This window comes from Lampetra fluviatilis, chromosome 2 (assembly GCF_964198595.1).
Source record: "Lampetra fluviatilis chromosome 2, kcLamFluv1.1, whole genome shotgun sequence".
NCBI lineage: Eukaryota > Metazoa > Chordata > Hyperoartia > Petromyzontiformes > Petromyzontidae > Lampetra > Lampetra fluviatilis.
The window spans coordinates 7,200,548-7,214,964 of NC_136276.1; the positions used below are offsets into that span (position 1 = coordinate 7,200,548).

General features: G+C 39.7%; 1 protein-coding gene across 1 annotated transcript in view; it reads right to left on the reverse strand.

Moving 5' to 3' along the window:
* Window positions 1–14,417, reverse strand: part of LOC144940961 (voltage-gated inwardly rectifying potassium channel KCNH2-like) — a 146,327-nt gene that overhangs the window by 18,174 nt on the left and 113,736 nt on the right. Inside the window, exon 7 of the mRNA XM_078867454.1 lies at window positions 3,196–3,630. Within this exon, the coding sequence (XP_078723580.1) occupies window positions 3,196–3,630 (435 nt within the window). The remainder of the gene's footprint in view (window positions 1–3,195; window positions 3,631–14,417) is intronic.

Consider the following 14,417-nt stretch of genomic DNA (forward strand, 5'->3'; position numbering starts at 1 on the left):
ATAGTCCCATTTGCAATAGTGACCTGGGACATTAGTCTGCCAGTTGGAGGCCTATGATTATGATGTATAATCCCAATTGAGGAGTTTGCGGGTGTATTTTTTTACGTTGCAAATATCAACTGTGAAATCGGCACAAACGGCGGCCTGCTCTTGTGAAGATGTCAGCGGGATCTTTAACGTTCACTGCGAAGCAGACAACGCGTAGTAGTAGTATTATGATGGTGATTACACACAGCAGCAATAATAATCAGGGCGGCCGCTGGATTCGAACCATGAACCGAAACTTTGCAGCAAGTGGCGAGCGCGCTACCGCTGGGCAATGCTCTTGTTGACGTTCACAAGCATGAGCACAACAATTTGTTGGCTGTGCTTTCAGGTGCATGCAAACAAATAGTGGGGTTATGACAGCAGATCTGCATTTCCCAGTCGTAGCAGCAGAACAGAAGAACCTCCATGTGCAATCCTTAGTATAGTAAATCACGGCAGGGTGGATTAAATATGTGAGGCTCCTCTGCTTAGAGTATTTTGAGTTTATGTGATAACTGCTGTGGGTGCAAACATTGCTTTAGTTTAATCATGAATTTGTTGTGGTGGGTTTTTTTTATTAACAAAGGCTTAAAATGTCTTATTGGTCACAATAATCCATTACCGGCTTTAACAACATTATTTATTGAGACAAACACACTTCTGCATGTTCGTTCGTTATTGTAAAATGTATTCCTGTTTGCAATTGGCAATTGCAGTACTATATATTGACCCAAAACATGCGAAATGCTTAAAGCTCTTATGAATTTCAGAAATAAAGAAGCTTCAATTTAAAAGTGTGGTAAATTACGTTGAAAGGTACTTCACTTATCTACTGCTGAATGCTATTAAAAACACAGCTCATGATTTAGATGTTTGCCTTCCAGCAAACCGTTAGAAGAGTATACCCTAATCATCCTATTGAACAGAAATGTATATCTCACAACTGCTTAAGGCAGTAAAACTGCCTGAGCAAAATGAGAAGCCATATAATTGAACGTAATCAATCATAGCATGCGTCATATCCTTCACCAAAGCTGACAAGGTCACACGCACCATAAACAGGATGCGTGGAAGAGTAATTCCAATTCAAGGTTATTGAATAATTAAACACTAGAAAGGAATGAAGTACTAAATAAAATACATGTAATAATTCGCAACCATTGTGTCCTTTTGATCCTGCCATGTGTGTGACGTGTGTGTATGTGAGCGGTAGTGTAGCGGTTAGCGCGCTCAAAGCCAACACCATTGACGATTATTTGAACCGGTCCTAGGTCTCCCCTAGGTCGACTCAGCCTGAAATTAGTACCTGGTGTGATGTATAAACATGGCCACAAAGGCGGCCGAGCGTGGTGCTAGCCACCCACCCCCTCTTGTGCCGTGGCGGCCTTCACAGGTGTGAGATAATAGCACTTGCCCCAACAGTATGTTAAGGTTATATGGGGGGTCTTTGTCCTTGTTTTTTGTTGTAAATGTCTGCTCTGGTGCTTGTTTGTTACTACGTCGAGTGCGTGTCAATATGAGATGAGCCGCTTTGGTGGAACGCGGCTGAATGTGTTGGCAGTATGTTGTGATGTCATGTTTTTAGCACTCCGAGGTTTTTACTTTTGCAATGTGTTAAGGGGATATGGGTCAGTTATATAACAACGAGTAACATTCACTAAATGATAACATGTAAGCGGAACCGACTTCATTTCACACAGCCACATGTGGCCTGACACTTTGATGGCAGATTATATATTTGAATCACTGAAAGCATCTTGGCTGAATTGAACTGAATTATGAACAGATTTTTGTTTATATTCTTGGTTCTTTCGGTAAAGTCACGTATAAGGGAAATAATAAAATAATATAAATATAAAACAATAAAAATTCTCACGACGTTTCGACTGCAACATCATCACACCAAGAAAATTTTCAAATTTCAAATTTTCTTGCTGGGGATTTCACACCTGATGATTATTGCTTGTGTTGCAGTCGAAACGTCGTGATCATTTTTATTGTTTTATATTTATATTATTTTATTATTTCCCTTCTACGTGACTTTACCGAAAGAACCAAGAATATGAATCCCTGCAGTCACGAAAGCTTTAAATCAAAATTAGATTTTTGTTTACTTTGAGTCTAAACCCCCAATAGTGGTCCTGATAATAAAATGCATGTCAACACGAAGGCAGAAAATATTAATCATTTTTACAAACACAAGTAAAAGTCAGATCCATGTTCTAGTTATTTAACTCAAAAGTAAATCAAAAGAGTTGTGTGAATCGATGAAGGAGTTGTTCAAAACATTATTACGGTAATAATACAACACAAATTATTCATATTATGCTCACAGAACTCAACAGTGCAAGTCAAGTGCATGTAGCTTGATATGATTATTTGACAATTTGACAAATAAATAAGCAAATGGGTCGAGAATAGATTTCACTGAACTCAACGAAAATAGTCGCGTTCAGCGAGCATTACATCAACGTCTGGTGCCGTTAAAGCTGTCCTTGAAGTTTTGATGAATTTCTTAATCTAGTCACCCAGTCCACCAATTCAGAGCTATATTGCATCATCAGGGAAGCACATAGTAAACAAAACAAACGTTTCATTTTAAAATGTTTCCAAATATTTTAAGCTGTAACATCCATGACTTATTTGAATAAAACGAGCCAAAATATAATATTGTTATGAAATAACCATGAATGGTGTCATATATAATTATCAATCGAACTATTATTAATGCATATTTTTTTCACCTTAACATTCCAGTGAAAGTTAATATTCATACCAACACATTTTACTGTTAAAGACAATAATGATATATGCATTTTATCTTGTGGAATAAGAACACATAATGGTCATAATTGTCAAATTATCGTCTCACACAGCTGGGATGTTTTGCCAAATTGCCTGTCCCAAACAGTGTGCTCACTCACAGAATGTAACACATAATTTGGTCATGACCTTTGTGACGTCAAAGGAAGTGTAGATGTGACATGAACATCCTTATCATGCCACAGAATATAAATAACTTTAGGAAATTCAAAAGCACAAAGCATTGGACATAGAGTACTTATGATAACAACAGCATCGCCTGGGTCAGTTGAGATTTCCTCGAAGTATAATTACACAAAGGGTTTTCTACCAAAGGCAAACGAAAAAACTAAACTTTTTACTCACCTCTCCAGAGCCAGAGCCGGAGCCAAATATGAGCAGATCAAAGGGAATGGCTGCCACCATGTCGATGAGGAACCAGCCTTTGAAGTAATGAATGGCAATCTTGCCCGGGTGGCTCACCACCTCTTCATTCTTGTTGATGTAGGTGGTGCGAAAGTTGATGAAGATGTCCACCATGAACATGATGTCCACCATGAGGTCGACGATGTTGAGCGGATTGCAGGAGTAGCCGCACTTCTGACGCTCGTTCTCCACCTGCTGATCGCTCAGCAGGAAGGCAGCCGAGTAGGGCGTGAATATGGCCGTGTATATGACGAGCAGAAGGATGAGCCAGTCCCACACCGCCTTGAAAGGGCTGTAGTGCAGGATGGTCCACTTGTGGATGCGCGGCGCCTGCAGCTTGTACTCCGGCAGGACGTCTGCTCCCAGCGACAAGACCTTCGGAGCGCACGGCACATCAGATTGTAAGGCAGCCGTGCCCATAAAATGGACATTGTAGACTAAGGAGATGCTGTAAACTGCAATACGGAATGGACTAAGTTTTGAATCTCTCCAAGCTAATGAGCGAGGGTGATCTGGAGAAAGCTATAAAAATATGAATGCATGCATTGTATTTTAAGCATTAAAAACTATTTTTCAGGTAGGATTGTTTAGACTAAGCAGACCGTGCTTTTAACTTCGTTTGACTGTTTCATTAGTTATTTAAAATGTGCTTAAAAATGTTACGTCACGTAAAAATTACTTAAAAGAGTTTATTCAATGTCATAAACTCCGGTGTACTAAACATACCTTTAAAATATACATGACATGTAAATGTTATAAACCATCCCAGGCAGCATATATAAAATAAAAAAATTTAAACAACAAAAAAACTACAGAAGAAATACCCAGATGGGTCCATGCATACCTTTGCATCCCATCCCTCCAACTGGTCACCACCTATGTTTTGCTTGCTCTCTGTCATGCTCTTGTTCTCTAGATATTGACTCTACGCTACTGTAACGTGACGACAGTTCCCATGTGCTGGGGGCCAGTGGCTTACACAGCCACAGCAGTATCAGTTGGGAGTGCGAAAAAAATAAAAAAAAGCCCTTTCTCCTTGCCCAAGGCTTATCTGTGGTCACAGTGCCAACACCAATCCCCGGTTGTCATGGACAGACATGTTGTATTCACAGGAACATATGACCCACCAGGACTGTTCAATTCAAGGAACGCACGCAAGTTGCACCAGTGATACTAATGGTTCAAATGAACGTGATTTTTTTTAAACCGTTATAAAATAGATTTGGAAATAATGCTTACATTTTATAGATGTTTTTCTCGACTAATATTGCTTGAATGGTAAATTCTGTATGTATGAGCCCATCCACCCTTTGTATGACAAGACTAAGAGTGATTTTCGCTTGAGAAAAGGTGAAGCGTTGAGATGAATTTTAACCCAAAGCATATGCAGGCAGTATAATTAAAATATATGCAGTGCTCATATATAAATACTATAAAGGGTAAGCATAGTTTCAGTTATACAAACTAATAATTTAAAATAATTAAGATTACAATCTGGCACTCTTTAAATTTTTTAAAACATCACAAATTTAGCACACTCTAATGTGAGAGCAGAGTGCATTATAACATCGTAACGGTGACTCTAATGCAGAGATGGGTCGATGACTGGCAAATTTGGATTAGGGATGAGAGATTAAAAAGTTGAGCATCTATTAGAATTCACAGCCAGTGAAAATAGAGGGGGGGGGGGGGCAGGGGTTGAAACTTATTGCAGGTGATACCAAGATAGTTAACATAAATACATCTAGCACAGCACTTAATCGAATTTCGGTTAAGTATAAATAACTAATAAATACTCATTTGTTTGTAAAACAGTGTTAAAAGCATGGTCCTCTATGCAAGTTTAAAAAAAAATCAATACGTGGAGCGGTTGAATAAAAAATTCGATCCCCAACTGATCCAATCTGCAATTCAATGGGAGCTTAACTGGATCAAGTTTCTTGACCCGATTTGAATAAGATGAGATATCCCAATCGTTGCATTTTCAATGTTAGTAAACTACTGTAACTGGAGAAAATCCACGACCAGAAAATACTGAAATATGTGCACAATAAAAATGTGTTTGCTGTGCTGTTATCTCCTGACCTTCTCGCCACCCAGTGGGTTGGGAAGGCTCACAAATCTGTGTAATTCACCGACACTGACTCCAAAGTGCTGGGTATTATGGTCCACATTACCAGCCCCCCGGTACTGTACTGAAGAAGCTTGACTCAATTTATCACTCGGCCTTAAGATTTGCATTGAACTGCCCATATAGGACCCACCACTGCGATCTCTACATTAGGTCAAACTTAACATCTCTTAATAATCGACGGCTTGTACATCAGATCTTATTTATTCACGATGTACTTGTAACAAAAAATCAGCAGAATACCTGCTGGATCTCCTCACTGTTTCAAAGAACAAATGTGACCTAAGGTCCTCGCTCATTTACCAGCTTCAGAATCCTTATTGGCGTACAAATACTGGAGGAAGGGCCTTTGCTGTTGATGCCCCCAGGGTCTGGAACGCTATCGCCAATAAACTGCAACTTGGATCACTACCTCTGAGATCTTCACTCAAAACTGATCTTGAGGAGTTGTACACCCCTAGCTGCCACTGCTATGCAGAGTGGCCTGAAATCAAATGTATCGCTCTGGATGACCGCTGCAATGTATGATCTTGAGTTTTGATGATAGTGTGCTGATCTTTAAAGGTGCATTGAAAATGTTTGATACTCCTGCTGATACTCCTGCTGTTATGGAGTGACTCATGCTGCCAGCTATGGCTGCACAGTTTGGTCATACATGTTATGTATATCGTGTATTGTTAAATTTGAATCCCAGTTCCTATGATCACTGTTACATTGTTTTTATAGCTTTATTTTGGTGATTTCGAAAACGTATGGTTTAGCCATGTTTGTTGAAGTACAGAGTTAACCTGATAACTTTAACCAAAATTGTCTTATGGTTGTTATTGTTTGACTTGCGTCCCACTGGGATTTTTGCAAACAGCGTTGATATACGGTGTTTTTTGCTGGAAGACTTTGCTGTTTTTTTCTGGATTTTTCTGTTGCGCGTAGTCACTTTAAGATGTTTCTTGTTCATGTTTTTGTTTGTTGCGGTTGCACCCGAGTCAAGAGCCGCATGGCTCACAGGGCTATACCTAATAAATGAAACTGAAAAACCACATTAAAACAATAATAATCGATTCACGAATTGACTCATTACATGTGCAGCCACAATCAATTCCACATTATCCACTATAAAATAGTAACATTTTCAATTGAATTGTGTGCAATGATTCATCCCTCAGCTATTCCAATGCTACAATTAAAATTACTACAGTATTCGATCCAAAAATATGTTCTCTCTTGTCTTGTTTTCACCATCTTGTTTGTATTGTTTCCCATGTTTGGTCTGGTGTGTTTTAAATCCAGAACCCTAGTTTATAATCTCCGTGTCATTTTCATAAATAGTAAATTCAGTCTGATATGCATGATTCCATGCAGATATCGTGAGCTTAAAACTCAATTTCAACTGACTGGATGCATTTCACATGTTTAGTTTATTATAATGTAAATGTACATTAGCTATTAATAAAGCATCAAACAACAACGTTCGGCATCACTCATCTGAGACGTTACGATGCAACGCTCTGTGGAGCTTCAGCAGGCACAGCACTAATCACTCACTATCCACTCAGATTGTAAATGTTGTGGCTTGGCTTTCCAACACATCGGTGTGCTGGACTAGTGACGAATTGGCCACGTTCTGTTTACGTGACAACCCTTACTCGTTGGCTGCGTCGGGTGGTGGTGGGTTTTAACGACACATTTATATATTTACGCGATTTAACCCAAAACACCTCTCTTATGGATGATATTGGTCGCGAAAGCCTACGTGTTAAAATCAGTATCGACTTTGACAACCTTAACCAGAATGCAATATATGCATGTATGTATATTGAACTTCTTTCGCACCGTACGTAGCCAACCGTGCTAATCGGAGGTGAGGGGGAAGGGCAACAAACTGAACACAAAAATGAATCTTTAACAAATGAGTTTTCAATCTAGATTTACAAGTGCACAGGATGGGCTAGGGGAGAAGAGACGGGGGTTTTCCTAAGAGACGGCAGCAGGTTAGCGAAGATGATTGTTTTAGTAGGGATGGCCGTTGCTAGTTTTGTCTGGATAGTTATGGTCAAGGGGCAGAGCTCGAAATGAAACATGCGTTGAGACTATTTAGATTATTTGCTGCTATAAGTGTCCAAATGATAAACCACTTTGTTGAGCGATCATTTGTGGCCAGGTTGCTTTTGAAGGATAAGTTAATACCTCACTTGGCTTTGTCTGGTAGGTTGGGGATGGTTTTGTGTTGTATTTGCGTGTGTGTTTGGGTGATTTGTTTACCTTTTACTCCTATCGTGTTTTTGTACTGTTCGTTGTTGTCACGTTCTTACCTGACCCGAATTGACATCTGTGAAAAAGAGCTTTATAGCTGATCGGATTCCTCTAGTATAAATAAATATTCGGATAACATATTCTGATTCCGAATCGGCTTCGTGAACTCCTCGTGGCCCACAGTCCAGGGCCCTCCTCCACACTTTGCCTCCTCGTGTCTCGCCGCATTTTCACTTCTTGGCTGATTTCCTTATTTTACATCTCTTTTATAGGTTTATTAAGTTTGGTGTGCTTCCTAGGGATTTTATTGTTGAATTAATACTGGTTCGGATGTGATACGATCGAACCAAAACGGCGTCATCTGATCTCAAATCCAATCACGCCCTATGCTGTCAGTGTCCACCTAGTCATCTGAACTGATGTACTTATAAGGCCAAACAGTCAGGTAAATGCTAATTCTTTATCAAAGCGATGGTACACTCATAGAAAATAAGTAGCAAGTTTAAGTTGACCATAATATTCAGAAATAATTAACAAGCCTCGGGGTCAATTTAACCAGAGACTTGCAAGTATAAGATATTGTGTTCATAATCCACCAATGCTAATGGGAGTTTTAAAGTCAAATTGAAAAGATTATACGAAAATATTTGCTCAGGAATATAATTACCTGCTGACTAATCATAAATATACCAACCCGGCATGCAGCACTTCATAAAGCTTGGTGAACAAAGATAAAACCATTGAGGGTGTAATTTTATGGTTTCCAGTTTTACAATTACAAAATGGAAAATAAAGATTATTTACGGCAGTCACCTTGAGTAACTTTAACAAACAAACAGAAACCCATTATGTATAATGAGAAGGTCAGTATGTATACCCAAAAGAGGCTAAACACTATTGCCCTGAAGGCAACTTTAGGATGTTATGTTCCACTCTTTTGTATGAGTGGGAAATATTACGTAAAATAATATATATTTTTTATCGAATCATGGCCAGGATCGTGAAAATTCATCGAATCACTGGGAGGTGGATGAATATTAACATACCTAACACTTTGAGAACCTCCCCACCCAACATTGATTGATTTAACCACTGACCGCAAACTTTCTCAGTGATTAGTGGACTGTCCGTACATGAGATTATTTACTATCATCATTAATCACGGTCAATCCACTGCAGATCAAAGGCTACCCCAAGCCACTACACCATCTCTCACGAACCTGTAATAATGACACAGTAATTGACGTAAGACCTGTATAACCTGATTTCATTTCTACATCTCCTCTGGGACAGTCTCGAATGCTTTCCATTCTTTGGGTGTCACTGCATCATTCTTGACCATCAGCCATCAATATACATAATCTTGGGTGGCAGGATAGCGACACATCCAAGTGCTAAAAATGCACCTGCAAATTACTCAACTTGGCAGAACCCTCCTGAATAAGAATCTTTAGACTCGGTAAGGCTTTCTTGGGGAAACAAGCATAATAAGAATAATGATAAAAGTAAAACAAATATTGGATGCAAAATATACAAATATATGTAAGTTGTATATTAAAAGCACTACGTACAGTGAGTCATATGTACCCAATAATATAAAAAGATCAAGATGTCATTCATTGGAACATTGCTGTTCCATTTCCTCACCGAATGATATGGCAGATTTTGATTTAATGTCAATGTAGTCACAATTTTAATAACAAGTGACACAATCTTTTTTGAGATACGAAATGAAAACATGTTGAAATAGCATCAAGCATCATGGATGGCGAAAGGTCACCAAAATGATCACTGGAGTGCTAAAGCATGATTTATTTTAAATGAAAACAGAGAGAATGGGAATTTTTGGTACAGGTTACATTTTCCGTGAAGTTCATATATCATTACATATTATTATTCCCATTTTCAACAACAGTACGTCATGGTTTTCAAGCAATGTACCTCCTATTTTATGTTGTAGACAACAAAATATGACACAGCAGTGTGTGCCTGCACGATATTTCATGAGCATATAAGACTTAAAGTAAAATCAAATGTAATTATGAGGCAATTTATCCGTTTTTGAGCCTAGTCGGTAAGATTCAGTTCTTGGTAGGTTCTATTCTAGCTACTCAACAAATGCTCTGTATACACACATTATTTTTAAGCCATAAGTTAAAATGTTAACAAACACTCCTTATAAGCAAATAAAAAAAATGCTCATATACAACGCATATTAAAATTAAGTGATAATAAAGCATTTCATTATATCAGCCACGATTCTTTGACCATGTCCCAGATGACATTCGCATTTGTAATTGACCCCAATTAGCCAAAAGGTTACACACATTTTGAGGTCAGTGAGTGAACGACGAACGATTTTCTGAATCAGCAATTAAAGTACATTTCTTGATTAAATATCAGGGGGGGGGGGTGAAAGGTAGAGGATGGCGGAGTGGTGGCACAATGGTGAGCGCACCGTACTTTGAACCCGGCTCCAGGAATTGTATTCGCGGCCATCGTTAACATCAGTGGAGCATAGTGTCTGAATCGGTACTGGCCCCCCCACCTCCACTGACCCGCGCTGACCAAACAACCTTCATGCCTGGCAAGGGTGTATGTGGCCTTCATCTAGCAAAGGGCTATATATGAATTATCACGTATTGTTCAGAGAAATTCAGGGAACATCACATATGCCACAGATGATGTGACATCTGCTTTGGAACCATGTGTGCCAGGTAGTAATTTGGTTTTCATACAAGAAAAATGCTCGGACACGGGGTATTTAGCTTAATCCAATGTGGCATTTGTTGAATAATTCAATCCCACAACCAGCACCACAATCAGCTTAGGCCGTTTTCGGCTGCAGAGTCAATATTGACACCAAACAACCGAGCAGAATAAGCACAATGTATAATTTTAGTCTGATCATGACTGATGAGTCCCTTTTGAAAATCTCATAACATTTCTGATGAAAACAATTGTTATTTAGAATAAGCATAATATTTTATTTTGAATGTTTTAAAGCGAATTGTATTTGCTATTCAGATCTCTTGCAATGAACATTCTTGATACATTATCATCTGCCATGGTCTATCCACTGCTGGAGTAAAGCCTCCTCACACTGCCACTATCCATCAAAGTCTTGGCATGCCACAGTCTATCTCGCTCTTACACATGAGCTGAATGTCACTCCATCCATGCTGTGGTCATCCTTTTGAGCACGTTTTCTCCTATTACCAGTCTCATCCATCAAACATCATCATCCCTTCTATCCAAGCACACTTTATTTTCTTAATGGTCAAACTCTGTTTCTAAGTTGTGTTATTTACTGATCGATGTGTTCCTCTGTTTAATCAGATTTCAAAAAACACAAAAACATGATTTGCATAATAATGGAAAGGAAATATGAAAGTACAGTTCCACTAAAAAGGTTTCATGACTGGAACAATTACTTCCTTGTATTTTCTTTCAGAAGAAGATAATTTATAATGTTCCAAAGTGGCGAGTGATTCGTTGTTTTTTTTATGCGACAGGACCTAATTATAACATATCCATGATGGGAAACCCTTCATTCGATCTCATGTATTTAAGACTAAACTTTTGTAGCATAAATGAGCATATACATGAAGATGAGCAGTACTGTACCATTTTATCACACTTCTATCCCAATGAAATGCCAGCCTGATCTCAAAAGGTCAAGTCCTTAACGTCACGGTCCATCAGCACAAGCCATTTTAATGGAGTGACAAATCATACTGGAAATAAATGTACCTAAGAGACTGCGCTGTGCTTATATTTGAAGCATTATGACAGGTGTTTTATTGTGACAGTCTTTTGAAGCAAAGACGTGTTACTCTCGTGACTTGCTTCCAAAGGAGACATCATGCAGATAAGCCTTCTTTCTAAAACGTAACCTTTAATGTTCACACTCAGCCATGAGCACATAAGAGAAATGTTCGATTATTTACGAAATACGAATTGGCAGCCAATGTACACGTGAATTTGTGATTTATAAAAAAAAAACAATTTCCAGTGAAGCATTATTTTAAGCGTTTTCAATTTGAGGATTTAAACTACAGTAGAATGATATAGGATATTAATGTGTTACGTAATTGTTATGAATGATTAACGCGGTTGACTACGTACAGTTAAAATGTTTATCAAAAGTGCAGGTAAAGTTGAAAGCCTTTGTTTGATGGACACATAATTAATATATCATAAGTGTGCAGGCAACCGTGTGCACTACCTAATCCACTGACACCACATTTTACAAAACTGAACTGCACCTCTTGGCATGCCATCATCATTTGTTGCAGTCAAACAGAAGAATTTGTTTTTAGTAACTGCTCCAAAAGAAAAATATATATTCTCAGAGCGTTAGACTTCGGTAATTTCCCTTCAGAAATTGAGAATGTTTTGAGTAATAGGCCAATAGCTGTAAATATTATTTTGCACATTTAAGCAGTTTAATTTAACAAATGCTATAGCAACATATACAGCTACTGTATATCCCACATTAGTATTTATTTCAACAGATTAAATCATATCTAGTAGTCATGATAAAATGTTAATCGGCATCCTTCAATGTATGAAGCTATTCTTAACACGGATGCTTTTCGCGTGCACATTTTAGCAACTAATTAAAAACAATTCCAATATAGTTCTACTGCGTTATTAAGACGTGCAGAGATGAGAGTCACATGAATTATATGACAGCCGAGACATCAATTCCAGTTGCGGCATACGCGACAATTGCGCATTCTATCCAACGATCACAAGCACACACCTCTGATGAGCAAGGTTGGCAACGTACGGTGCTAAATAAATTCCAACATACAATGCATATATACACACGAATCCCTTTGAAAATGCCATTCAATGTAGCCGAGTGCTAAAGTTAAGGATGTTACAGTACCTCCTGGGCAACCAAGCTGGAGAGGCGGACCCCTTTGGCACTCATCCCACTCTCGGCAGCCTGCAGGAGCTCACACTGAATCTCGTCCTCTTCCATTCCCATCGCCGACCGGACGGGCGAATGGTCTCACGAACAGAGACCTCAGCCCACAGCAGCCACGGCCACAGCCACAGCAAGAGCAGGAGCAGAAATAACGCCAGCCCCCAACCGCGAACAAAAGGCAGGAGATGCGGCGAGCATGCAAGTGGCATCAGATACCCGTCTGGCTAATCTGATGCTGGGAGCAAAGTCAGACTCACGCTTCCAGCCATAACAGTGCATACCCTTGACAGCGAAAATAGATTGACGGCGGCAGTGGCCGTTGCTCGGACCTCAAGTGTGAAGAACTGTGGCTGATAGAATAAAATAAACAATTTGGATTAAAAGCTGCATCATGCCAATATTGATAATTCTTCAACCGAGGGAAATAATCGGTCCAGCGGATACCAACAGGTGAGCACTGCATCGTGCAGCCACGCCGCTCTGGGTCTCCTCCCCTATCATTTTCAACCTGCGACTCAAGCAAGCAACTTATGGAACCTGCTTCACCATTCATCCAGCCCCAGAGCCGGGCAAGGTCGGAGCAGGAGGGGCCAATGCCTCGTCCCCTCCCATCGCTCTGCCCTCGTTAATTTTTTTTCCTTTCCCGGACCATCCCCCCGACGAGAACTATGCAGACACCGTCGTAATCTGTTAATGGGGGGTTGGGGGTTGCTTTGACGTTGCTCATTTAACACATCCCCCCCCACCCCATCCCAGCCAACGATGACATCAAAAGTTGCCTAGCAACCCAGGTCAATTAATTAGGGTGGCTATCCCTCCAGTTTCACCAACTTCTCACGCCGCCTCCTAGCCCGTGAATGGAAAATGACGCTCAGGAAAGATGCCAATTGTCAGAGCGCGCGCCGTGGACTCGGGATCCGTTCTCGAGTCATCTCGCACAACGGGCGTGGTGGTGGTGGTGGTGGTCGTGTTGGTCGTGGTGGCGTGTTTCGGTGGGTTCTGTGTACGCTGCCAGCCTTTTCGTGGAGATGCTTGCACAACGGAGCCCCTTCGCTCATTAAATCCTTTATATTAAGTTCACTTGCTTGCTTGCGCGCTTACGACCGTGCAAATCTTTCGGTCGTTTTTTAACCCACTTGCCGTGATCCAATCGAGCTGACATTTTGCACACAGACTCGTTGTGCGTGACAATTTATTTTCGTGAAATTTTTTTCTCCAAAATTTTCAACATTTTAGGGAAAAATATATATATTTAATTACCAATTGCTTAATGGTGGCAGGCAATCATCTGACCCATAGGTGGCAGCCATCTCAAGCCAGAGAACGAGAGGACTCTAGCCACCCGAAAACCGATGCCACGCATATAAAGGATTTATAGTGAAAAACTTTGTTTTTACGGGTAAATTTTTTTTTATATTTTTAAAGGGTCTCGTGTTCGCGCGATATTTCGTTTTTTTTTTTATGAAACATGCCTGTAACACTACCACAAATGGTCCTGGATTACGTAATGGAAACGCATACAGTGCCTTCAACACCTCCATAAGTAGCTGCTGTCATGTTTTCCGTTATGTGCATTTCTTTTATTAGAGTATTCCCAAATGGCATACAGTAAAAGAAAAAGGGACGCTGATTAAGGAATACGGTGATTAGTCTTCATAGTCAATGCCGTATACACTGAACATGCGTTATGGATTTCATAGCAAAATCAGGATTGTACTCAGCCTCTACTTGTGTCAAGCAGAACATTTTCACAGCTTGAAATTATACGAAGTTGTAATGGGTCTGATGGGCATAAGGAAGTTTTGGTTCAGCGAAACGTAAATGGTATATTTAAAACCACAT